This window comes from Laetiporus sulphureus (genome assembly GCF_001632365.1).
Source record: "Laetiporus sulphureus 93-53 unplaced genomic scaffold LAESUscaffold_21, whole genome shotgun sequence".
Taxonomy (NCBI): Eukaryota; Fungi; Basidiomycota; class Agaricomycetes; order Polyporales; family Laetiporaceae; genus Laetiporus; species Laetiporus sulphureus.
Genome location: NW_024468530.1, coordinates 414,477 through 438,088, shown reverse-complemented (window position 1 = coordinate 438,088; position 23,612 = coordinate 414,477). Strand labels below are relative to the sequence as shown.

Below are 23,612 nucleotides of genomic sequence, written 5' to 3'. Positions count from 1 at the left end.
CGTACGACTCATGCCGTCGCATGCTGCAGCCGACATCGGAATACCAATGCGTGCGACAGAACCGAGTCTCCTTATAACTGCGCTCGATAATTGATGTGGATGACCTTAGTCCCGATCAGCAAGCGGCGCCACAAGCCTCTTATATCATTCGGCGGTGCGCCCGCCTCCCCCTGTATTCCTCAATCACTGCTCTGCTCTTCCATCTGACTCCTCGTTTGCACACCCGTCACACCCTGCTGAATGCGCCTGCAAGACATGGATGGTCTGAACCTTTCCTCGCTGTCCGTCGACGATCCCGGGCCGGGCTCTACCCCGCGCATCCCACACGACATCATGAACGCCACGGATCACTACATGAAGAAGCTTCGTAATTATGCAAAGGACCTGCCGTACTCCATTGAGCCCTACTTGAAGATGCAAGAATTGCTTGACCTTATTCTATTACGCTTGACCCAATGCGTGGATGCCAAGGATTATGATCCTGGTTTCCTGCAGTGGGACAGCATGTTGACTTAGTACGTCGCCCGCATCCGACCACTCTACGTGAGGAGTGACATATGTGACGCTGTCCAGCTGGTTCATGCTGAAATACCCTATTCCCAAAGAGAAGAGAATTGCCACCGCGAAGCTTTATTTCAATGTCTGCACAACGCCGGGCATGCCCAATCACGTTGTCGCTGCGGGATGCGATGCCCTCTATTTGCTGACCAGGTCGAAGAATAAGCTGTCCATTTGGGATATGAGGTTTCCCTGGAAGCCCATTTTCAATATTCTGAGCAAGGATTTGTTCATGACGAGGAGACAATTCGAGATTAGGTGACGAGCGCCCCTCTTCTCCCTCGCATTCACATAACCTGATGTAACTCTACCTACCAATGATGCAGCCAAACATCTTGGTACATGGGGTACATTGCTGAGAACATACAGAGGTTTTTCCACCCTGTAGCCATAGACGAAATGCTGTCGACGTTCTTGCCCATGATGAAGGGAACTAGCCTTAGCGTACGGCGTCTTCGGAACTCTCCATCACTTTGGATGCTGACATATTTGTTGCAGACTATCCTCGCTTCTCAGTATTACATGTTGACGTTTCTTCCCATGTCACATCCTCAATCCTACCTCCCCATGATGTTCCGCCTTTGGGAATCGGTCAACTCGTACATGTTTGACGATCATATGCTGCAGTTTTTTGCGAACCTTGCAGAGATGCACGTGGACCCGACGGTCAGTGATCCTCTCAGAATTGAGGAGATCCCTGACGATGCGAGGTCGGAGGGTGAGGGGAGGCCGAAGTGGGACAAGAGGGATCTTGAGAACAAATGGAAGTGGTCGGGCTTGTATTCAGATGTCGGTATATTCACCGAACATGACTGGAATTTCATTGTGACCAAATGTCTGGCATCCATGGGTGGGTTGATGCAGAGCTGGTCCGCTCAGGATGATCGATGCTCATGGTGCTGGCAGAAATTCCGCTCGCCGACGCTGGTTCTCTGACAACGGGTCCTAATGCGGACAACCAGGCCAGCTTCGAGCTTAACAGATTACCTAAGCCGTCGGGTAGAATATGTGAGTTCGTCGAACGAAGTGCAAGGACGGCAATTTTGACGGATCTACCGGTCTAGCATCGCTCGCGCGCATCATCGTATACTCAATGGCACAGGACGGGATGTCGAGCCCTGGATCTACCACTCCGACGCCCGCATTTACGCCGTTGACGTCAAGGTCATCAACACCTCTCCCTCAGCACAACGGTGGTGGGCTAAGCGACTATCTCTCTGCATCTCTTGCGAAAGGCGTATATTCGAAGGCTAAAACGTATCTCGCCGGGTGCAGAGCTCTAGATTCTCTGGTGAAGTTAATCGCCTCTACTGAGGGCTTTTTCCATCCTACGAATTCTGGGACCTGGACATCCGATGTAAGTACCTTGATACCCTATATAGCACATTTGCCGTTGTCCGAAATCATAATACAGTATATTAACTACCATATTTTGTTCCTTCAGCTCAGCGCGTTCATCAAACACATTGTGTATGAGTTCAACAAACGTGAGTATTTATGATCACTTCTTCCAGATATCGGCTTACCCGTCATCATATAGGTTGGTATGAGGAACAGCAGCCTGATTGCAAAACGCCACTGGTCAGTTCGGACGATATCAGTAATATGACCAAGCTGATCTCACGGCATCTTCAGCACCGGCGATTGACACGGGATATGAAGCGCGAGCTTGTGAAGAGTCTCAGGACGGTTGCGCTGCTGGCTATGTTCTCACCGGACAATTCGACTGTCAGCAATATTCAAAGCTGTCTCAAATCAATGAGTATTATGGAGCCTGACCTTATACTCCATCCTGTATTGGAACGGGCAGTACCTGCACTTGAAACGTTGGTTGAGGTAATGGTGCTGTCCCTTAGTTTTCTGTGAAATTGCTCATGCGATTTCAGACGCAACGCACGATTGCTGTGATCAAAGCACTAGGAGCTGTCGCACCTGCACTTGTGTGCCGTCACGTTTATTATGCGGGCGCTAAACATTTGTTGCCTATACTCGAACTTCTGCTTCCTGGCATTGACTTGGTATGCTTCAACCTGACTTCTTTGATCGGTGGTACCTGACTCTTGACCTCCATCAGAACGATCCTCCGAAGACGGCAAGTTATCTTACCTATATGCTATTTTTCAACGCATGAGCTCACGTTAGATTGTAGTTTTGTACGACCGCCTTCATAGTTGAGATAGCCCAGTATATCAAATTCGGGGAAATGACAAGCGAAGAGAGCAACAAACCTATTGATGTTGACATGGGACGCGCTACTGCAGACGCACCATCTTTGGACGTCACAGCTTTCCCGCAAGGAATTGAATCCAGTGAAGACGTGCAATTGACCAAGGATGAAGAAGATGCTATCCTAAAGAATATGTCCACCACGTTCGCAGACTGGGTGGCTGCATTCTTGCGTCGAGTAATCCTCCTTTTTGAGAACCTTCCTGAGGAAGGCGCCGACGGCACGGCGGGCGGAGCAACCGAAGGTACTGTAAATTGAGTCAAGTTGTTCCTCTTGACTATCCCATCTGACTTTGTGCAGTCCAGCTGGTAGACGCTGTCTGCGGCGCTTTTAGCCAGATCTGCGTCCATCTGTCTCAGCCACTATACGACATGGTTCTGAACATGGTGTTTGACTACGCAAGTGAAAATGTGCGCTCCAACGCCGTGCGGGCCATCCATCAACTTGTGGAATGTATCGCGAATGCAGATCCAGCGAAGACCCTCGCAAAATTTGTACCATTCTGCGACCGCAACATCCGTATTGAACTGGAACACGGTGCCAGCTCTTTGCGGACTACATCACCCTCATCGACTCCTCTTCCGTCCGATGCTACTCTCCACTGGAGTGTGTCTCTCCATGTCGGTATCACGGATAAATGTGCTTATCATTTCACCAGATCTGGCCATACTTCGAGGATCGATGTATAAGTAAGCTGAGAGCACTTGCCTGCCTGGCGTCGGCTGATAATTCTGCCGTAAAACAGTGACGGTAGAGCGGTGTGTAGTACCATTGCATTAGGTGTCCGTGGTCTGATCATCCAATATACAGGCTCTACCGTACCGCCAAGACCTGATTGCCCTTTTCAAGTTGCTGCACGAGAAGACGCTCTCGAAGCGCGGATTCTCAAACACTGGCAAGCTCTTGTCCAGCACCTTGCTCACCTTGACGCATACGTACCCTCTCGAAAACAAGCTAGTCAATCCTGATGAATGGGCTAGCGAAGGTAAGCATTTTTCATGCTAAATTGTGCCTGCTTACATGTTTCTACACAGAGTTCCGTCGGAACCATCATCAATACTGGGGTAAACTGTACAAGCCGGAGGACGTGAAGGTATGCAGCTCACCGTTGTTCTTGATAACAATATTTGATGTGTCACTAGCTCTCGTGGCATGTTCCGAACGACGAAGAGACTGATTTCGCACTTGAGATATTCCGGAAGGTGGTCGAGCCGACCTTGACCACACTTGAAGGGTTGTTGGAACCTGGTAAGACCAGCAAGCTGTTCCTTCGTGACATCCCTGACTTTTGTTTAGGAGTTGTGCGTGACGCCGTCTGGCGTAACGATTTTTGCCGGTGAGTGCTGCAGCACGGTCTAAGTGGCTGACGATTGACTGTTGTCTTACAGACATCTCAGCTTCGTCCGTAACGCATTCTCAGGTATCCCTACGTTTGCGAAGGAGTTTATTCCTCCTGCAGATATGCGGAGAGGCATCGAGACGACTGACATAATGTACGTTATCGTCTGCTGTCTTTACGATCTCCTCTAACGTTTTTATCAGCCACGAATTGCCCGAAATGATTGCCAGCATTGAACCTCTGAATGCCGGCTTCGCTCTACAAGATCTGTCTGACCCTCGTCATCAGTACATAACTTCTTTGAAACAGCGATTCGGGGAATTCTTACATTCAGCTTCGGAATCACTGCGTCAACAGGGTGAAGAGAACACTGTTGACGCGGTGCATATGCTGGTGCGTATCATTTCTGCATCAAATAACTGAATGGGGTTGATGCTGAGGTAGATTCGCTCGATACGAACTTACATGCTCGATTATGGCGACAACAGGGACAAGTATGTCATGCATCCTCTTCTCACCATTACCATGACTGCTCACATTTGCGTGCAGCTACTTTTTGCAAAGCGATCGTTACAGCTCGGAGCAGAATGTTGCACGCCATTATGCGAAACAAAAGGTTTGGCCACGCGCTCTCTACGTTCGCAGAGCGAGGTGCGTTCATTGTCAGAGCAACTTCGTACTTGTTCCTTCATAATGTGGCTGCAGGTTCTACCATTCAGCACGGTTGCGCTGGAATTCAATCGAGCGAAGGAGAGGACCCCTTGAAGACAAACTTATTGACGACATCACTGAATGGGCCATGTGGCACTATGTGACCGGTATGTACCACCACGTTGATCTACCTTTCCTGCTGACGTCTCGCAGTCAGAGAGTGAGTCTCATTGGGACAAGTGTAACAGCCATTTTCTTACGTCGATATATCCGAGATAGAACAAGCCAGGCCCTTCTGGAAGACCTCTGCAGTGTAAATTGTCCTTGGTTTTGCTCAGATCGAAAATCTCACATCGTATTGTCCACAGAGCTTCGACGGCATTCGAAGGCGGTGCCTGCCAAAGCTCTATAAAGCGTTGGAGCCTGGAACAGAAGACGACCGCATGAAGGGTGCGCTCTGGACCCTCAACTGTTCTGCCTTTGGTACGTCGCGATTCTTTGTCTAGGATTTGACTCAAATTGATTCCTTCTCGTGATTTGGTCAATAGCCAAATATGCAATCGGAGGTAAGGATTTCCAGCGTTCATTAGACCTGTATATTGATACTTGCTCCATAGAACCTATATTGACTACCGAACTGGTGAAAAGATTGTTCGCTTGTCAGCATAATGAAAGGGTTAGAGATAATCGCCGTGACGATTATCTATCATGATCTGATCTGGAAACGTTTGACAGCCTTCAATACAGGACTATGTCGCGTCTTTATCGGACACATGTAAGTACTGCCTATCAATAAGTACAATGACTTTCTCATAGGCGATCAGGCTTGAACGGCTTTAACGAGCCTTGTTTTGTCGTATACGATATCGAGAACACAGGATTGCGACAAGCAATAGCGGACATGAAGGCAGTTCTTGCGGCAAGCCATGACGACAGCGCGATGGTGGAACGGTGTAGGGACCAACGTATTTCAAGGCTGTCATTGGCGAATGATGCTATCGCAGACACGGTCAGTAGTCAAATGAATACGCCAGGAGCGATATTCATTCCGTGATGCAGACCAATGCACTGCTTGAGATCGCAGAATCTCCGCGCACTCACTGGCGCTATGCTATCGTTGCCATCAGGTGCCTAAGGACTCTAGTCAGACGGGATATCGCCGTTCAAGCGCCACACGCCCGGTACCTCGTGGAGAAAACATTGGATTCTCATTCGAGCATTGTACGTCCACGGACCATGCTTGTGTTACTACTCGCTGCTTACCCGCATTTCCAGCGTTATGTGAGCGTCAGCGCCTCTGCGGCTGACGTTTGTATCACTGACATTGCAATTAGTATGCACAACGTGCGATCATGAAAATCTCTAGGTATATCAAGCTGCGCACCTTGTCCAATGGTCCGATCGACCTCGCGCTTGAGCAGAACCACAACCCACTTCGACGAACTGTTTCCATCGCAAAGCCTACTCATGAATTCACTGCTGAATGGCTAGCGGAATTAAGGCGTCCGATTAACATAGAGCGAGCTAGAAGGGAGCCGTAAGCCTTGCACGTTTGTTCTTGCTTTTAGGCTGCTCAAGATCTTCAGGTTGATACGAGACAAGCTTTCCAGCGGATGGCTGGTGTGGAAAGCTACAGCAGATTGCTTCCTCGCCCCTGATGCTGTCCTCTCAACGTTCAAGCCCTGGAATGCCGATTGCGAAGAGGCATTCGAGGCAATATGTACGATAGTAACAGATCCCTCTTACTGGAAGAAGCTCGCCATTCACTATGCTGCGGAGAACCACACGGATGTCGTCTCCCAAGATAATGCATCATGTGTGAAGTCGATCTGTGAGTTACGCTGCAGTGCTGTGGCGCTCGATGCTAATCGGATCTTGAAGTTCAATTGCTCGAATATGAGCCATTCGAGGCTTTAAGACCCACGTTAGAAGAACTCATTGCGAATGAGGATAAGAATAAGCAGCGTGCCGCTGCCGAATTCCTCGCCGGAATATTTGCTGGTTAGTTAAGTTGACTTCCATTTTGACTCACGTCTTTTCACATTCTACTTCATCAGGATCGAAGCATTGGCCGACTAACAGCCAAGCTAAGTTGTGGGAGTGGTTTAAGCCACAAATGCAGTCGATCTTCGCGCACAAGAGTAACGATACCCTCCCAGTTTGGACTTCGTTCGTTGAGGTATATTACACGGACGGGCTCTGTCTTTCTCAGTCTGACAACACCTGCAGTACGTGTTCTTCAACAGAGACCCTCGACGACTACAGCCGCTCGTGGACTATATCGTGGCAGAGTTCGAGGACGTGGATTTCAACAATGAGTCGACATCGGAAGTTGTTCATGTCCTCAGCATCTTCCGAGCTTTCTATGAGGAGCTTGGCTGGAAGTTCACGCCGTGGGTTGACGATGCTGTGGAGAGGTGCTGGTCAGAGTTGAGCAGAACCGAACACGATGACGTAGATTCCATCTCTTTTCCTTGTCTCCTTGTACTGAAAATCGTCCAGGTCCTGGCATACATCAGTGAGATTATGACCTACAGCGGAAAAGTGATGGTATGAGATCATAGTATTTCTTGCACGCTCATGCTCTGAAATGACCGTGCTGTAGTGGGCACCAAGACCATCTACACCGACTGCTGATGTCTTTGTTCGTGAATGCCGTATCCTTCCCTTGGATTTCGACATCATGGGAGTCCGCGGAACGTTCCACGAGGGTCGAATATTGGACCTCGTCGAGAAGTTCAAAGCGTGGCGTGGACAGCGGTTGCCTGGTTCTCGTGCATTCCAGTCGACGTATGACAGGTCGGCCACTGTTCTCGAGATGTATCGCATTGCAACCCTGACCTTTTTCTTCCAGGGTTGGTGTGCTTGTTTGTAAATGGCTATTCCAGATGGTACACGATGTCAATGCCATTGCTGCGTTCGATTACATTCTTCCTCTAATGGTGCGTTAACGTTTATTGTCATGGATGCTCTGTCGCTCAACGATTGGGACAGCCTGAGCTTTTCCGCTTCGCGGAAGGTATGCTTCTGTACCCTCGATCTCAATATTGAGTGGCCCATACTAACATTTATCCAGTGAACGACAATGACGACCTAGCGCACCGTGCGCATTTACTGCTAGTGCGGATGTGTGGTGTAGTTCCTCCGCGGCCTCTGATATATCCGATGTTGGATGCTATCTTTGTAGCGATACAAACATCGCCGGTAAGCTCACGCGATTTTTTGTAATGGGTAGAGTGACGCTCAATCAAAAAAAAAAGTCTTGGAGAGTCCGTCTCAAGGTCCTTCCTCTTGTTCAAGGTTGTTTGATTCATTCTCCCTACCTGCATTTACTGATTTATCGTAGTATTCTACTTCCGTCAATTTCCTCTCATTAGTGATGTCAAAATCGTCGAGATGATAGAGGTGAGCTTTTACATCTCTCCATTCGCATGATGACTGATCAGACGGTGGGTCCTCAGGTGGTTTGTAGATGTTTGGACGACGAGGTTGTTGAAGTTCGTGAAATGGCTGCAACGTAGGCGTATCCATTTCCGGTGACAATGCCTCAATTGATAAACCTTCAGAACATTATCGGGGATTCTACGCTTGTCACCCCGTCGGAGCGTGCTCCACCTAAGGGTTAGCTAGCACGTTTGTAACGTCCGCTGCATATTGACGTCAATGTCGCGTTTATAGGATCGCTTTGTGCGACTTCTCAAGAATAGCAAGTTACCGGGCAGGCGCTCTCCCACATACACGTCTGCACTGCGCCAACGACACGCAGCCATTCTCGGTATCTGCGCCTTGGTGGATAGCTATCCTTACACAGTTGAGAGGTGGCTGCCCGATTTGCTCACTAACGTGCTGGCAGAGCACACATACGATCCCGTGGGTTTCAATTTCCTTTCAGTCAGAAGAGATCATTGACTTGACGTCTGAACAGATCCCAATTTCTACAACAGTCAGGAAGTGTGCGAGCAACTTCAAGAAGACTCATCAAGACACATGGCACGAGGATTGCAAGCGCTTCACCGATAGTCAACTTACTGCTCTGTCTACGTTGCTCACCGGCTCCTCGTACTGTGAGTGCTTGATGAAACGGATAGACGTAGCAACACTAAACAGTGACGCTACTCAGATGCGTGAATCAATCTGCTGTATGAAGCCTCTGCTGTAGTTGTACTTCGTCCGTCAAGTTGTAGTCAAGTATCTCTGATATGTGTGTATCCTACAATCGTCGCGATAACCTACAAAGGCGCTGACAACGGATTACCTGTAGTTCTCTACATGGATTAGGCTGTATTACATTATCAAGCTTGCTTAACCTCTCTGCTTCATGTATTTTGTGGCAATCAATGTCGCGATTCTCACATCACCTTCGGGCGGCCTTGCTCAAGATCAACCACACGGCTCGTAATCATTCCGTAGTTTCAACACCACCGGCGGCGCCTGTTCGGACACCAGCTTGCGGTACGGAATCTATGGGGCATGCATCGACACCCGAATGAATACAATTGTAGGAAGATTCCTCCCTATCAATCAGACAATGGAGCACTGTTCTTCGGATGTGGTGAACAAAGTTAAGCGCACCAAATCTTAGCGATTAAATCGCCGGCGCTGTGCCGAGCTAATGAACTGTATGTGAAGCCGCGAAATCACCCTATACCGTCAGCAGGGAGTACATACGCATGCACATGAAGGTTATCGGTCATGGGTATCTTTACGTCACGGAACGGCCGTACGATGAAACCAACACCGTTTGCAAAACGCGTGTTGATGGCAGGTATTGAGCCGATAAGCCGTGTGTCGAGCGGTGTTGAGGAGGAAGCATGGCTGATTGGCGCATGTATGCTGGAAAGGAGGCGTTCGGCTAGTTCGCGGATGGCGACCAGAATAGAAGATCGTTTGAGGACTGCAACAAGGCGGTGGCCATGATCGGGTCAGATGGTTCGTAAATGTGGTGCACCAAGCAGGCATATCAAACCTCACATTGATGGGACATGCCGACTAGGCGACGTGGAGACAGAGATGATGCCTTCGACCCGGACCAATTGTTTTCAAATTACTTGACGATGACTACAATATGACCATTGCTCGAGACAGGGGACCGACATTTCACGGCATACAGCGAAATAATCATCTTTCCATACAATTTCTGGCTGTTTCGCCGACGACGCAGGAGTGTCTAGATCTTCCACAGGCATTCTTGCAGGTGACGGGGAGACAATGTTGCATATTGAACAGTCAGACTTTGAAGGGAACGCCATGACAGGATAACAAAACAAGTAGGTTAAGCATAAGTTGCAAGTGGACATGCACGCGCTTGATCAGGCCTAGCTGTCTATGTACGGTGGGGAGGGGTTCGGCGTTAACATCAGCAAACGCCGAGACCTAGTAAGGCACCAATAACTTGTTCGTCTCGATCCACCATGTCGATGCCTCTGGCAGATACGCTCGACTCAAGGGCTCCCATAATCCAGATTTTTGAGCACTTCAGAGAAGAGCTCGATGACTTTCATGACAGGAGGGAGCGTCTCATCAAGGTCCGCCATCTTACAGCTAGCCTGCTTCGCACGTTCACCTCGATGGACTTGTCGCGGCGGATGCTCTTGCGTCCAACTACCGGCCTGGGCAATTTTACATGGTAGTCTAGCCGCGACGCGACCAACCTCTCGAAGAAGGTCATATTTCTCTTGCACCGTTCCATGACGGAAGACTCCTCCGAATCCGACGATCGCGCTCTCTCATTGCGCGCTGTCTCCCGTGCAAAGGGCAAGTTGCGAGGTATCCAGCAGCTCTTCGCGGGAATGCGAGGGGAACTTACGGGCGATCGATTTTGGAGACACCAGAAGAATGTATCGCCGGGCTTGCAGGAATACATCGAGGCCTTCAGTTTCTCCTACTATCTGCAACATCGCACCTTGAGTTCGTACGAAGATGTACAAAAGTCGTTATCTGATGAGAAGGGTACACCTGTACGTGGATTGGACATATGTTCTTTTGGCGCGAACGTCCGCTAATGCATTCTCAGTATTTCCCTTTGCCACTGGGTGACTATCTGTTAGGATTGTCCGATCTGACAGGAGAGTTGATGCGCTATGCGATCTCTGCTATCGCCCGCCGTGGTGGGCGCGCCAAGGCAAGCGAGGTCTGCAGTTTTGTTAGAAGCTGCAAAGCAGGTAGGACGAAGTCTTCCATGGTGACGCGTTGGATATCGCTGATGTCATGTGAGATTTTGAGGGCTTTACACCATACTTTAGAGAGTTGCGCAAAAAGCAGAGTGTCACAGCTCAGTCGTTGGAGAAGATCGAAGATGGTATACTTGTTTTACTGGTGCTTTGCCATGTTGAGCTGACTTCGCACAACGTTCTTTCAGTCGCCTATGCCATTGCCGTGCGTAGCTCGGAGTATGACCTCCCCCCAGAACTTCTGGACGACATAGTGGAGCGGACAGTTTCCAGTGCAGCGAATGGGGAGATCGGCGGCGAAGACCGGAGGGGGAAGCGGAGAGACGATGCCTTTGATGGTGATTATGATTAGGCCCAGCGGGTGAATATTGCACTACTATCTGATACGTTCTTGCATGCATGTGTGTGATGTACTTGGATATGCACCGGAAGCGACAACGCATGAGAACCCATCGTAGCCATAGACATGTGCCTTGCAGAGAGGGTGGCCGCGACTTTCAGCCGTGGACGATGTTATCAGAGTCCAAATTGGCGCCGAGGTCGCAGCCGTGCAAAATGCAAATACGACAGGACCGTGGCCCAGCCATCACACAATGCCAGATACGTGACATCGCCACTTCACCCTCCACCCTCCTCTGCTTCCGTCAACCGTTTCAGGCTCCGCTTCGTCGAATAGACTATAAAGTGCCTTTGGCCACTCTCCTCCCCCTTGTTCGGTTTCCCGTACCTCCCTCTGCTTCAAAGCTCAGTACACTATGCATATCTCGTTCAATCCGCCCCTTGGCGAGGCGACATCCCTTATCACTGCCCTTTGTCCTGATGACCAGCTCGCACCCACCGAGGAACTACTCTTCAGAGCGTCATTCGAATCGCAAACGTCGTATGAGCAGGCGCAAAAGGATGGTGTCCGAGTCGAGATATGGACGGACCTGCCAGTGCAGGGATGTGCGGCAGAAGAGTGGAATGCGATCGTTTTCAAAACACTGCAAGACTTCAAGTCGGATGTTGATGATAATGGGCAAAAAACGTTTACATTGTTCCCAGATGTGGAACAAGATGCCTCAGTTGGCAAGAAGCAGGAGAATTCCATGTATGCCAAGGTGCCCGTCCAACTGCAAGGTTATTCCTCTGGCCACCACTTCTCCTTCACATACCGGATGGTATACCCATCTGGAGATGTGCAGTGGCTGGGAGAATATGGCAGGAACGGTGCTCTCGTTGTGGAGCACAAGTCGACGATGGCTACTCTGGGTGTCAATTTGTCCGAGGAATGGGTGAATGATCCCGCCGGAAAGGCCGAGTTGACCGGTAGAAACGGCGAGGAGGAAGTGGTGGGCACCTTGAATCAGAGCCTGGAATGGTCCAGCTGGGCTATTAGGGATGACAGGTTCGTCCCATAACCCCTTACTCACGTTCAATCTGCTCTGACTGACTTTGGAAACGGCGCTATATTGTTCAGTTTGCCCATCTTCTCAACTTCAGTCGAGACGCCGCTGTCCCACCTGATTGTCCTCGTCCCTTCGATGCGCTCTCATACGTTGGTCATTCCTCGAACGATCGCTCTATATGCTACAGGTGGTGCTTCCGTCCGCGTATCCGCTCAGGGCGAGATAAGGTACACTTCAAAATTCGATGACGGTCATGCGTCGGTCGCTCCCGTCGACGCTGTGTCTCCTTCCAGTCTCGAAGAATGCCATCTCACATGCTACACGATCTCCCAGCAGGGCGTACAATCTCCATGCGCCGTCTTTATGTCGACACGCTTTTTCCCTTCCTCTCTTCTAGTCATTCCTTCCCAGCCTCTATTTGGGCACCATCCAATAGAAATGAAGACGGAAGACTTGCTGTCTCACATGCCCGGTGTCACTACAGAATCGTTGATAATGTCCTTGCCTTCGTCGCATAGCTTCTGCGCGCTCTCGCAGAACGAGACAGTTGTTCTCCATTCCAGCCCCTACGGTGGTACTGCAAACATTTCTCCTACATACATTGTGATGACGGATGGGACTGCGAGTTCTTCTTGGAAGATCTGCCTTCTCGATTCATACGAAAACGCCATGGTCAACGAGGCGACTGAACTTAATGACGGGCAGCGTTTGCTGCCGACCCCTCCACCGTCCCCCCCTATGGCACCTCGCCCACTCCAGCGACCGCCAGCCCTCCCGATTTCCTCACCTTCTGATGCTTCAGAAACTACGGTCGATTCATCTGCACCTACGTCATTGCCCACTCCCATCTCTCCGTCATCTTCTACTCATGATGAGTCTCCTACGCCCAGCCCGCCAACCGCCCCCCAGACAAGCTCGAGGGACTCAGATGCACTGGCCCTGGTCCGGAGCCCTCATTCACTGGAAATCTATATGCGCAGTTGCCTGTTGATGTTCGCGTGGCTGTGGCGTTCTGTTTTCCAGAGATTAGCATTCGTTTGGTTGGGCGCAGTCGGAACTCGGACGTCGAATTTCGGGAATGGGGCCCATATTCATATGCAGCCCAAATCTGACGAGCCGGAACGTGACCGGGCAGACGACAATGGTGAACCTGCTGCTGAACCAGGCTCCAAAGGCTCTGGAGTGTCCGTCGACGGTGCCGATGTTCGTGGCGATACTTCTACAGACGATACCTCAACGGCCGCAGACGCGTCCATGGAGATGTCGAGTCAGCAACCTTCGCTCATCTCTGGTTTCAAGCGGCAAGTCGTTCTCGAATCCGAGTTTAAGCAGCCTGGTGCCGAGCAGACGAAGCCCGAAGTTGAGCAGGCGAAGTTTGTAGCCGAGCAGACCGTGCCCATGGCGGAGCAGCTCAAACGCCTGCCGCAAGCACTGTCGGCTGACATACATGCACGTTCGGGCAAGTTCGCTCTCCTTGTGCAGGTCCCCTCTGGCTTCGTTGTGTCGCCTACAACAATCAGGTTCACACTGAACGGCAATCCCATAACAGATCCGGAGATCGTTGCCACTAAAGACGAGGGCTATTCCCTCGTTCGTCTTGCCATGCCATCTGGCCTTGAGAGTGGAAAACTGCACATAATTTTCAACGCCTAGTTTTTCTTTGGGGCGAGTCGGATATGATTTCAAAAAAGTGGATGTATTCTTCTGCGTGCTATGTCATGATGAGCTGTCACGTCCTTTGAGACGTCTTTTTGACTCAATCCCCTCTGCAGTTGTAGTGTCTTGGTCCCAAAGGCTCCGTGAAGAATGTACCATCCGCGCCCTATGATATGTGACATTACTTCTGCAGTATTGTTTTACGTGATCTCTCCATATAGCAGATCAACCTGCATACAGGAGGGCGAGAGTACTACTATTTCGCGTTATGTGCACCCTGCATGAACACATCTCACGCCAGAGCTCACGCAATAGCACTGATAGAAGCAGGTGTGACGACTTCCGCCTTCTCGATCATACTACCATGCCTTCCATGCACGACTGCATAGTGCAATTCTCACTCCCAAAAGTAGGCGACATCGCCAAATACCTCGTCATGGGAACTGTCCTCGTAACCCTCGTATCCTTCATAGTCCATCACACTTAGGTCAATCACTGCGTACGGGAATGCCGGCGCCGCTGGCGCAACTCCGCCGTGGCGAGCACGAGTAAAGCTCTGCGCCGCCGGCGCGTGCACGGCGTGCTGTGTCCTCGTTGCTCGACGACTCGCTGCTGCGCGCTTTGATGCACCTGTTCTCCATTTCCTGCGATCGTCGGTCAGCATGCGGCGTGCAACGGAGGAATAACGATCAGAACGCACTCCTTGCGCGTGGTCCAGTCGATGTATTTGGACCCGCTCGGCTGCCAGTCAGTGCAACCGCTTGCTGCGATCGCAGCGACATGCTTCTCGATGGCGTTGTCCAGGGCGAAGTTCGGTATCATCGCTGAATGGGGCGCTAGTGCTGCTCGACAGATCGCACAAGTTGGTGACGATTTCTGCGAACACAGCTCTTGGTCTGAGCAGCTCTATAGGGAGGTTCTTGAGTGCGGATGGAGCTCACTGCCTGCATGGTCCAATTCCAGCCGCATTCTCCGCATATCGTATGGCCGCAGGGATTGCATAAGTGTGCAGCGGCCCTACCACGCGGATGCGTCAGTATGCATGCATCAGAAGGCGCATATACTGACATCAAGTCACAACATCTAGGAGGAGAAGGACAGACAGGCCGTCAGTAACAGAGCATGAAGCGTAAGAACACCCCAAAACATACATGGGGCAGGTGAACTCGTCCCCGAGCTCTGCCAGGGCTTGTCGTACTCCAGCGTACGGATCGATCAGATCCTTCTCCTCTCTAGTCTTCCTGGCTTTCTTGCGTAAAGAGCAAGGCTCGGTTTCGGAGAATTCGGCGCGGCATCTCTTACGTGGTGAGCTGAAGGCTCCGCCCTTTGGTGGGCATTCTGCTCCGTCTTCAGCGATGCCTAACTCTGATAAGCGCATATGATCAGCGCTGGGCACCGAGTCGTAAAGATGGATATAGCTGACGTCCTGATGTGGTCGAGGCAGCGCGCATTGGAGCTCTCATGGAGGTGGTTGCTGTAGGACATCCTATGACACACAGTAACGCGACGCTCGAAAGATGCGGTACCTGACAAATTGGATGGTATATTAAGCACACGAGATGCTACTAGAACCATGGCATATGAGCTGAGGGTAGGGGTATCACACGTTGTTGGAAACAGACCTGTGTCGGTCGCATGTGTAGAACGACCGTCTTCAGTAGATCCATGCTGTTGCGCATTTTGCCCTAGAAAATGAAACAACGTCAAGACATAGGGCAGTGAACTGACAATCACATACTTGAAGTCCCCGGACCGTGGAGAGGCTCTACGAAGCTCGCCTCTATAGCCTCAACCTCTTCGAGGAACGAGCCATCAACATCGTCAAACGAGTACTGACTGGATGAACGTGAGATGATAGGCTCTGCAGCTGGAATGAGCTCAAATTCTTGTTCGGAGGTCGTGCGGTGATCGGCGGCATCTGCTTCCACCGTAGCAGGGGCTGGACGATTGGCATCGGCGCCGTCGCTGACAGCATGAATTTCGTCCATCACGGCGGGACTGCCAGGCTCTTCACGGGACACATGAGTATCATTGTTTCCATCTTCTTCGCTATTACCTGCAAGAGCAGGTATAGTGTCCCAGTCAATTCCTTCGAAAATGTCCGGGAGAACGTCAAATTCATCTTCATCCGTTATGATGGGCATTGGCTGCAAGAGGTAATACGACTCAAACAGTAATAGAGTTGGTAGAAAGGGTTAGGTGATGGTCGATATTGCGAGTGTACGTGAAAGTCGCAACAATTGCACAGCATGCAATTAGAAGCGGCTCGGACAGACACGCGAATTCCCAACAACGGCAACTGGCGCTCGCTTCAACTTTGACGTGACGTGTCAATCACGTGGCTGGACGCGACGGCTTTCTCGAACGCAGTGCGCATCGTGCCGTTCACTTGGAACCCCCCCTTCTCAAGCTAGATCGATGGGTTGTGAACAAGATGTGCTCTCTCCTCGTTGCATCGCCTAAGCTCGTCAGCGGCGACCTGGGGCTTCACAGTCGCGCTGTAATCGGTGATGCACTCGCGCCCGGGGGAAACTCCCGAGCCTCTGCGTAATCACCGGTCTGAGGCAGACGCTCGGATTCGTCGATTCAGGGAACTACTACTACTAGATCTCCACCTACGTTCAAGTGCAAGTACTTGTGTCACACTATTCGTGCACTGCAACTGTCGAGCAGGTGTTCTCGTCAGAATGGATGCGGATGCTTCCTCACGTGGACTCAGACCTTGTCTCCCCAATCCTCCACTGAGCGTGATACAGCAGCTACGTAGCTATCGCTTACCTCTCGCTGTCGACCATGTACCCAACTATGTCTGGTGCGCGCTCTTCACTGCTGTTGGTGGCTTCATATTCGGTTTCGACACCGGCAGTATAGGCTCCATCACGACTATGCCCCAGTTCGTCGCTCAGATATCCACTGATGGCAAATTGTCGTCCACGTTGCAAGGTCTCATTGTGTCGACTATCCTCATCACTGCCTCGTTGGCGTCGCTTTTTTCTGGTCCATTGTCAGATAGGATCTCGAGAATAAGAACGATCTCTCTTAGCGCGATCGTGTTCGCGGCAGGCAGTACAATCTCTTGCTCCGCTCATACGTTAGCCCAACTCTTCGTGGGAAGATGCGTTGCTGGCATAGGCGAAGGTTTATTCCTGTCGACAGTGACTGTCTATGCTGTTGAGATCGCGCCAGCGTCTGCTAGAGGCAGAATTGGATCGATGGTGCAGATGCTGTGCACCATTGGCATCGCGTCTGGTATGCATGATGAATTCCTCATGGGTCGATGGATTGTGACTATGTTTCTTAGGTTACTTTGTCTGCTACGGCAGTGCTTGCTCACCGAGCTCTTTTTCCTGGCGTTTCCCGTTTGGAATGCAGGCTGTGGTATCAGTCATGCTTGCTGCGGGCGCGCCCTTCCTACCGTACTCGCCTCGCTGGTTGAGGATGGTTGGCAGAGATGCCGATGCCGAAGCTGCGTGGCTGAAGCTGGGCGTAAATACCGCTGACGTCGAGAAGATCGAGCTGAACGTCCGCGGCAACGATACAGAGGGTAATTGGTGGGAAGAGACCAAGCTATTGTGGATGAATGGCGTCAGAACGAGGACTGCATTGGGCGTTTTTCTGATGGCCATGCAACAGGTAAGTTATACGCTTCTCAATATAAGCTTTGCGCCATCTGAAGGAGCGTCTCAGGCTTCTGGTATTGATGGCGTGCTATATGTGAGTAGTGGTGCATTAGAGTCCTAAAGTCACGATTTCGCTGCTCACATCTTTCAAGTATGCGCCGGTCCTCTTTTCTCAGGCCGGCTTATCCGCATCCACTGCCTCTTTCATAGCATCTGGCGTCTCAGGAATGATCATGGTTGTGTTCACCTTCGGCGTTCAGTTCTTTGCAGATAAATGTGAGTGGACGCGTTGTATGTTTCACGGAGAATTCAGAATTGATTTTGTGCGCTTCAGGGGGACGGCGGGCATCCATGATACGTGGGGGTGCTGTCATTGGAACGGCTATGCTTATTATTGGCTCAATCTATGCCTCGCATGCGTCAGACCACGCAGCAGGGCGCTGGGCTATCATTGTGCTGATCTATGTCTTCGTAGTCGGCTACGTCGCCACTTGGGCTATTGTGGTCCGCATAATCGCCAGCGAGATCCAACCGATGAGGACGAGAGCGGCCGCTACCAGTCTGGGGCAATGCGCCAACTGGGTTTGTACATGACCTCTGTCATGCTCACGGTGGCATTGCTGACTCTACACAATAGGTCGTTAACTGGATTATCGCGTTTACCACTCCCGCGTTCCTGGCTAAGACATCCTCCGGTCCATACTTGCTTTTCGGTAGTTGTTCGTTGCTCACTACTGTTATCTGTCTCGCATTCCAACCGGAGACGAAAGGCGCTTCTCTCGAGGAAGTCGACAAAGTGTTCGAGGAGGCACCTTGGAGAGCTGCACTTCAGAAACACAGGGCCCGTTCCCACAGCGAGAGAAACAGAAGGAATGACTCTCCAATCGTCATCGCTGTCGGGCATAACCCAGTCGAGGGTTTCGAAGAAGTGGAATTGATACGGCTGCCTGAGGTTCGGTTCTGTAACTACTAGCCGGGGAGAATAATTTCATCGCCCTTCCTAGGACGGAGCTCGAGATTGATCGCCCTCTGGATCCCGTCTGAGTTGTACATATGTGACCACACGAATATAGACGATTGCACGGAACGAGAGGATCCTACTTGCATTCAAAGTCGTGTATGTCTGCGTGCGTGTCCACATATGGTAAGTCATCTCCCAAATCGGGCAGGTGTTCTAAAGAAGCTGTCGATCGCAAGTCGTTCTCCACCCAAGTTGCAGCCAGCCGTCTTCAGAAGACGCGGCGGAATCTGAATCATAACACCTCGCTATATATAAGGCCTCCCATCTCGACGCTACTGCCCATCCAGCTTTCCCTTCTTCCCTCACCTTCTCCTCCTAACCGCGTCAACTTCAAGTACAACCTACACCACTCGCCAACCACATCAAGATGCGTAGCCCGGTCATTGCGTTCACTTTATTGGCCGCTGCTGCGGTTAGCCCCACCCTCGTCGCTGGTGCGCCGACATCGCCCAATCCCAACTCGTCGATTAGAAACTCAGCGCGCGCCCTCCCTCAACCCCTCGACAATCTCGCCGGCAGCCCATCTCTCCCCAAAGGTCACAACCTCAATGCTGTCCCCAGAGGAGTCCCCGATCTTCCGGCCCCCGTCAGTGCTCCCAACATTGAGTCCCTGCCGGTAATCGGCCAGTCCCAAGGAGGGAAGAAGAACGACAAGCAGCCGACGCCCGAGGCACACCGTGCTGCCGAGCAGCAACTGCACAACCCTTCGCCGTCGACCATCGATTCATACACCTCTCACAGAAAGCGTGCTCAGGACCAGTACACTGCTGGTGGCAACTCGTACTCTGGCGCAACTACCGACACTTCTGGTGGGGAGGTCGTAAACTACAGTAAGGGCGGGGGTGCAGGGGGTGGAGACGGTATTGTCAATGATGGTGACAGTAAGTCTCTTATCTCATCGTAATATACAATGTTCGTATTCATGTCATGTTTCAGACACGGGCGGTGACGGTGGTGACGGCTTCAGTGGCTTCTCTTTTGGTGGCGACGGTGACGGAAAGGGTGCTGGAGGTAACGCGTACTCTGGCGCCGTGGGCCCGTCTGAGGGAGGACGCGTCATCAACAAGAGCGACGAATTTATCGAGAACGAGGAACCTAGTAAGTAACATTCTAACGACATGCTGAAGGTTCCTCACGCCCCTTATCGCCAGACACTGGCGGAACCGGCGGTTTCAACGAAAGCGGTGACGCGCAGGGCGGTGATGCGTCGAACCCCGTTCTCCCCCCCCGCAAGCGTGCTCAGGACCAGTGGACCGCTGGCGGCAACGCGTACAGTGGAGCGAGCAGCAACGTTGATGGAGGCGACGTCATCAACGCCTCTAACGACGACGGCGGGGTTTTCAACGGTGCGCCTAGTAAGTGACTTTCATGATTTTCTCATGGGCCGTGGCTGACGACGTGTTGCTTATAGACACGGGCGGAAACGCTGGCGAGACGTTCTCTGGAGAAGCGGACGGCGGCGATGGCAATGGCTACGGTCCTGGCGGCAATGCATACAGCGGCGCGGCGGGCAGCGCTGTCGGCGGCAGCGTTGTCAACGCTGGCGGATTCGTCGAGAACGAGGCCCCTCAGACGGGCGGCGCAGGCGGCGTGAGCCAGAGCGGCGACGCCCAGGGTGGTGATGCCTAAGCCCATTGTAGACAATGGTTGCATGCGAATGGCTGACGGTATTGTTATTTTTATCTATTGTACCGTAAGACACAATCTATACCCTACTTTCTCTAAAGCGGAGCAGCAATGAGAAGCGAAGCAAAAGTTGATCGTATTTTCGAGCCTCGATGCATACAATCTTGGTACAGTACATGAAGCGCGAGTTACGACTCGTCTCTCGGTAGCATCCAACCTGACTGTAACCGTCCTGCAAGGTTACCCACAGGGCCGGAAAGGCCAGCCTGGCTCTTGTAGCTCTGCAGGAAGTTTTTGATTAAGTTGTAATCGACCGCTTCCTCGGCATCAACCTCATCACCATCGCCATCATGCTCCTTCTCCAAAGCCGCTTCAAGTTCAGCATCCATTGCTGCTTCGATATCTAAGATATCATGACGTTCACCGAGTGATTCTTTCGCCTTTCCTTTGCCCTTGTCTGTCTGCGATGGCGGAGGATGCTTTCTTTTCCGCGACTGTGCCAACTCAGCATCCATGGCCCGCATAACAGCTTCAAAGGAGTCCAAATTTGGATTGACATCTGGACGCGGTCCTGCGGCAGATTTGCGAGAAGGCGTGTTAAAAGCAAGCTCTGGAGCACTGTAATGGGTCGATGTCGCCGTCTTCTTCAACAGTGTGTTCTCGGCAACGACATGTAATGGAACATACGCTGTTATAAAGAATATGAGTCCCCATGGCCAGAAAAGTAATATGGATCACTTGCCGCCACGATCTGTGCGTTCTTTGACAATGTCGCCCCATTGCTCGTCGGATATTCCTAGCGCTTGGCGTGCGAACTCCAAAAACTCATCTTCCTCCTCGTTCATGTCTATTTCGACGTCGCCTACCACTTGCGGCTTGTCCTCTTCGTCTTCCTCGTCGCCTTCACCTCCGCTTTCCCCGTCAGTCTCGTCATCGGAATCGACACCTTCATACTTGTCACGGGGGAGAATGGGAGGTCGGATTGGCCGCTTGCGAAGTCCGGCGGAGGCGTCTGATCCTTTGGTAGGGACTTCGCGTGTCTCGGTCTCGATGGTGATTGGGGCGACGCGCTGGGAGTTACTGTGGAAAGAAGGCGGCATCTTGCCATACTCAGATGGCAAGATGCCTGGTACGAGTTTATCCATGGCAGCTTGTCGAGCTACTCGCTGTGCTTCAGTCTGCTCGGTCAGCGGAGGTGTCGGAGCTTCAGATCCGTCCTCGGACATATGCTCATCCTCGCTGAAGTCCTCGTCTGAAAACTCCTCGCTAGATATGACCATTCAGTGAGCGCAGTCCAAGGGCGGGGCAGAAATACTTACTCAGCGAATCTTGCGCCCTCAATGTCACCTTCCCCCTCGATGAACTCCTCGACTTTCTTTGCGAGATTCTTCAATTTTGATGCCTGTTCCCTCGCGACACGGTCTTCTTCCGACTCTCGCGTCGGCGTCTGCTTATCTATGTCCATCGCATCGGGTAAGGGTCCCTGGTCCTCCACGTCTACATTGCCACCGAAGTTCTTCTCCAGCATTGACTCGAAGTCTTCTGCGTTCACGTTGAGCCACTCGTCCGAATCTTCTTCTCGCTGTGCAGGAGGGATGGGCGCGCCTGCTGCCTTGGAAACGGTAGCATTAACGGCAGCGGCGAACGAGGGTCTACCAGCATCGCTGTACCATGAAATGTTAATATCGCATACATTGGAGCTTAGGCAAATAGGCACGTGCTCTTCTCTGCGAACTTCGAGGAATACAGCGGTTGCCTTGTCTTCGAGCTCATTCCATAGCTTGGATCCTTCTAGCTCGCCTTTGAAATAGCCAGATGACACGAGGTTCTGTATGTATTTTACGTATTCCGTGCTGCGGTGAAGAGCCTCCTTCCTTGCCTGTGCCTACATTAAAACAGTGCAATATGAAATGGTGAATATGGGCGATGACCACAGGTAGATGGTGAAAGCACGCGTACCGATGATTGCATTGCTTCAGCTGAGACGTTGACGGTATCTGTGCGATCTTTGCTCTCCTGGTAGAGCATCTCAAATCCACACGCCTGCCATTGCGGGTCCTGTAAGAAGGAAAACCAGGAGGAAATGTATCAACGACGTACAATCTTCATTCCGACGTCTCGCCATCGCCACTCCGTTGTGTCTTCTTTCTCTTGCCACCGACCGAATACCTTCGGAGGGTAGAATTTCTGCCCAGCTAATTGGGCATAAGCTGTTCTGGTCATCTTGACAGTCGTCAGAATGGATGGCTCGGGAGGGAAGCGCGTCATCTTATGAGCGGCCTGCAAAAATACTCAGCCGGGGCGAATAGCGACAATATAACAAGAACCTACCCGGAGCTGAATAGCATCGCGCGTATAGAATGTTTCGGTGGGTTTCTGCACAAGAGATGGATCGACCGCAAGAGCCTTGGCAATGTCAACTGGCAAGTAGGCCTTCGCGACATGCACATGTTGCCTAGCTGCAGTCGGATACCTAAAATATCTTGATCAGACACGCCGCGATATACGCATGGTCTTACGTACCCTGAGAGCCGCGTCCACACAGTCTGCTCTACCTCAGCAGGCGCGAATGTGTCCACAAGGGGGTCGCGGACAAGCTTGATAGCATCCTGGACCGTTATGTAGTCTTCATCATCGTCGATTTGCGTCATATCGCCTTCCTCGTCGCTATCCTTTGCACCGGGGTAACGCCGCCGGCGAGGTTTGCTAGATGGTGCAGAGACGTATGAGAGAGGAATGAGATGAAGGCGGGAGCGGTAAATCCAGACCTAAAGGGTGTCAGCAAACACGCATAGATGCTGACAAGATGGGGACACACCCTATTCTCAGCATTGGATGGAGTGACCCATGATGGAAGCGCCTCGGCTGCTTCAATGAGTATGAATTCGCCGTCAGAGTCGAGAACACTGCGGAACATTGGTCAGGTAATTATTACCTCCATCAACCGGCATACATACCTAATCGTGACGTCCCACTTTGCGCTGATCTCTCTCAGCAGCCAGACCGCACACCACTCGTCGTCGACGCAGTCCCCCACTCTCATCCTGCCCTCGAGCACCCATCCCTCGCAATCCGGGTTCTGCACTACCTTGAGCTCGAACGCATCCCGGTGCCAAAGAAAGCCGGGTAGTAAGGAGTCGACATGTTCGTGCATCAGAGTCGCGAGAGTAGTCGCAGAAGCACGATCTGAGATGTCATCTTGCGGATAAAGAGTGTACTGAAGCGTGTCCTCCGAGATGGCAGGAGGCCGATTGAAGATATCCTTGACCGAGTTCATCGAGGAGGATTGTAAGTTGGTGACTGTCGTGGGTCAAAAGTGTCGTATGGCGTCAAGCTCAGTGGCGGGAAAAAGTAAG

The 23,612-nt window shown here is 51.5% G+C and overlaps 9 protein-coding genes across 9 annotated transcripts; 5 read left to right on the top strand and 4 right to left on the bottom strand.

Moving 5' to 3' along the window:
* Window positions 1–333: 333 nt before the first annotated feature.
* LAESUDRAFT_653878 (uncharacterized protein) lies at window positions 334–8,934 on the top strand (the record flags this gene model as incomplete). The annotated part of the gene is made up of 46 exons (XM_040904451.1): window positions 334–515; window positions 574–816; window positions 885–1,002; window positions 1,057–1,408; window positions 1,465–1,566; window positions 1,623–1,915; window positions 2,003–2,045; window positions 2,099–2,139; window positions 2,194–2,394; window positions 2,445–2,576; window positions 2,708–3,029; window positions 3,086–3,391; window positions 3,444–3,474; window positions 3,531–3,543; window positions 3,596–3,770; window positions 3,820–3,878; window positions 3,928–4,033; window positions 4,082–4,121; window positions 4,174–4,278; window positions 4,328–4,517; window positions 4,569–4,618; window positions 4,674–4,775; window positions 4,830–4,942; window positions 5,051–5,088; window positions 5,144–5,258; window positions 5,324–5,341; window positions 5,393–5,451; window positions 5,511–5,550; window positions 5,600–5,784; window positions 5,835–5,996; window positions 6,110–6,312; window positions 6,362–6,606; window positions 6,657–6,776; window positions 6,833–6,954; window positions 7,005–7,229; window positions 7,278–7,325; window positions 7,381–7,574; window positions 7,630–7,717; window positions 7,770–7,794; window positions 7,852–7,979; window positions 8,036–8,075; window positions 8,122–8,180; window positions 8,237–8,292; window positions 8,342–8,396; window positions 8,454–8,645; window positions 8,701–8,934. 46 exons carry the CDS (start codon window positions 334–336, stop codon window positions 8,932–8,934), a joined length of 5,970 nt encoding a protein of 1,989 aa, XP_040764095.1.
* Window positions 8,935–9,174: 240 nt separating this feature from the next.
* On the bottom strand, window positions 9,175–10,024 carry LAESUDRAFT_737068 (uncharacterized protein; the record flags this gene model as incomplete). Its single annotated transcript, XM_040910754.1, is given in 6 exon segments — window positions 9,175–9,289; window positions 9,348–9,392; window positions 9,417–9,608; window positions 9,747–9,764; window positions 9,824–9,850; window positions 9,870–10,024. 6 exon segments carry the CDS (start codon window positions 10,022–10,024, stop codon window positions 9,175–9,177), a joined length of 552 nt encoding a protein of 183 aa, XP_040764094.1.
* A 168-nt stretch (window positions 10,025–10,192) lies between these two features.
* On the top strand, window positions 10,193–11,405 carry LAESUDRAFT_679950 (Translin; the record flags this gene model as incomplete). The annotated part of the gene is made up of 5 exons (XM_040905716.1): window positions 10,193–10,300; window positions 10,406–10,732; window positions 10,789–10,936; window positions 10,990–11,073; window positions 11,134–11,405. 5 exons carry the CDS (start codon window positions 10,193–10,195, stop codon window positions 11,295–11,297), a joined length of 831 nt encoding a protein of 276 aa, XP_040764093.1. The 3' UTR covers window positions 11,298–11,405.
* A 160-nt stretch (window positions 11,406–11,565) lies between these two features.
* Window positions 11,566–13,986, top strand: LAESUDRAFT_812934 (uncharacterized protein; the record flags this gene model as incomplete). The annotated part of the gene is made up of 2 exons (XM_040914444.1): window positions 11,566–12,332; window positions 12,405–13,986. The coding sequence occupies exons 1-2, from the start codon at window positions 11,701–11,703 to the stop codon at window positions 13,984–13,986; spliced, it is 2,214 nt and encodes a 737-aa protein (XP_040764092.1). The 5' UTR covers window positions 11,566–11,700.
* Window positions 13,987–14,278: 292 nt separating this feature from the next.
* On the bottom strand, window positions 14,279–15,514 carry LAESUDRAFT_192104 (uncharacterized protein). Its single transcript, XM_040901513.1, has 5 exons — window positions 15,141–15,514; window positions 15,058–15,072; window positions 14,931–15,006; window positions 14,690–14,865; window positions 14,279–14,633 (listed from the first exon to the last, which is right to left on the bottom strand). Exons 1-5 carry the CDS (start codon window positions 15,365–15,367, stop codon window positions 14,387–14,389), a joined length of 741 nt encoding a protein of 246 aa, XP_040764091.1. The 5' UTR covers window positions 15,368–15,514; the 3' UTR covers window positions 14,279–14,386.
* Window positions 15,255–15,999, bottom strand: LAESUDRAFT_700799 (uncharacterized protein). Its single transcript, XM_040906428.1, has 2 exons — window positions 15,728–15,999; window positions 15,255–15,674 (listed from the first exon to the last, which is right to left on the bottom strand). The coding sequence occupies exons 1-2, from the start codon at window positions 15,975–15,977 to the stop codon at window positions 15,349–15,351; spliced, it is 576 nt and encodes a 191-aa protein (XP_040764090.1). The 5' UTR covers window positions 15,978–15,999; the 3' UTR covers window positions 15,255–15,348.
* A 677-nt stretch (window positions 16,000–16,676) lies between these two features.
* Window positions 16,677–18,582, top strand: LAESUDRAFT_653900 (general substrate transporter; the record flags this gene model as incomplete). Its single annotated transcript, XM_040904455.1, has 6 exons — window positions 16,677–17,238; window positions 17,291–17,622; window positions 17,677–17,703; window positions 17,762–17,885; window positions 17,944–18,191; window positions 18,247–18,582. The coding sequence occupies 6 exons, from the start codon at window positions 16,677–16,679 to the stop codon at window positions 18,580–18,582; spliced, it is 1,629 nt and encodes a 542-aa protein (XP_040764089.1).
* A 415-nt stretch (window positions 18,583–18,997) lies between these two features.
* Window positions 18,998–20,259, top strand: LAESUDRAFT_714408 (uncharacterized protein; the record flags this gene model as incomplete). Its single annotated transcript, XM_040907066.1, has 4 exons — window positions 18,998–19,511; window positions 19,567–19,728; window positions 19,758–19,985; window positions 20,042–20,259. The coding sequence occupies 4 exons, from the start codon at window positions 18,998–19,000 to the stop codon at window positions 20,257–20,259; spliced, it is 1,122 nt and encodes a 373-aa protein (XP_040764088.1).
* Window positions 20,260–20,305: 46 nt separating this feature from the next.
* Window positions 20,306–23,595, bottom strand: LAESUDRAFT_679939 (uncharacterized protein). The gene is made up of 10 exons (XM_040905715.1): window positions 23,214–23,595; window positions 23,075–23,162; window positions 22,780–23,024; window positions 22,588–22,729; window positions 22,357–22,536; window positions 22,216–22,299; window positions 21,978–22,141; window positions 21,576–21,920; window positions 20,999–21,522; window positions 20,306–20,944 (listed from the first exon to the last, which is right to left on the bottom strand). Exons 1-10 carry the CDS (start codon window positions 23,531–23,533, stop codon window positions 20,445–20,447), a joined length of 2,592 nt encoding a protein of 863 aa, XP_040764087.1. The 5' UTR covers window positions 23,534–23,595; the 3' UTR covers window positions 20,306–20,444.
* Between the last annotated feature and the right edge of the window lie 17 nt (window positions 23,596–23,612).

Excerpts from the sequence above, each read along its gene's own strand:
- LAESUDRAFT_192104 (XM_040901513.1), bottom strand. The coding sequence starts at position 15,367 with ATGCGCTTATCAGAGTTAGGCATCGCTGAAGACGGAGCAGAATGCCCA. Across the intron at positions 14,866-14,930 it reads GGAATTGGACCATGCAGGCA|AAATCGTCACCAACTTGTGC; the intron begins GTGAGCTCCATC and ends CTGTGTTCGCAG. Across the intron at positions 14,634-14,689 it reads GACTGGACCACGCGCAAGGA|GAAATGGAGAACAGGTGCAT; the intron begins GTGCGTTCTGAT and ends CGACGATCGCAG.
- LAESUDRAFT_700799 (XM_040906428.1), bottom strand. The coding sequence starts at position 15,977 with ATGGACGAAATTCATGCTGTCAGCGACGGCGCCGATGCCAATCGTCCA. Across the intron at positions 15,675-15,727 it reads CCACGGTCCGGGGACTTCAA|GGCAAAATGCGCAACAGCAT; the intron begins GTATGTGATTGT and ends TTCATTTTCTAG.
- LAESUDRAFT_679939 (XM_040905715.1), bottom strand. The coding sequence starts at position 23,533 with ATGAACTCGGTCAAGGATATCTTCAATCGGCCTCCTGCCATCTCGGAG. Across the intron at positions 23,025-23,074 it reads CATCCAATGCTGAGAATAGG|GTCTGGATTTACCGCTCCCG; the intron begins GTGTGTCCCCAT and ends GACACCCTTTAG. Across the intron at positions 22,537-22,587 it reads GCGATGCTATTCAGCTCCGG|GCCGCTCATAAGATGACGCG; the intron begins GTAGGTTCTTGT and ends GTATTTTTGCAG.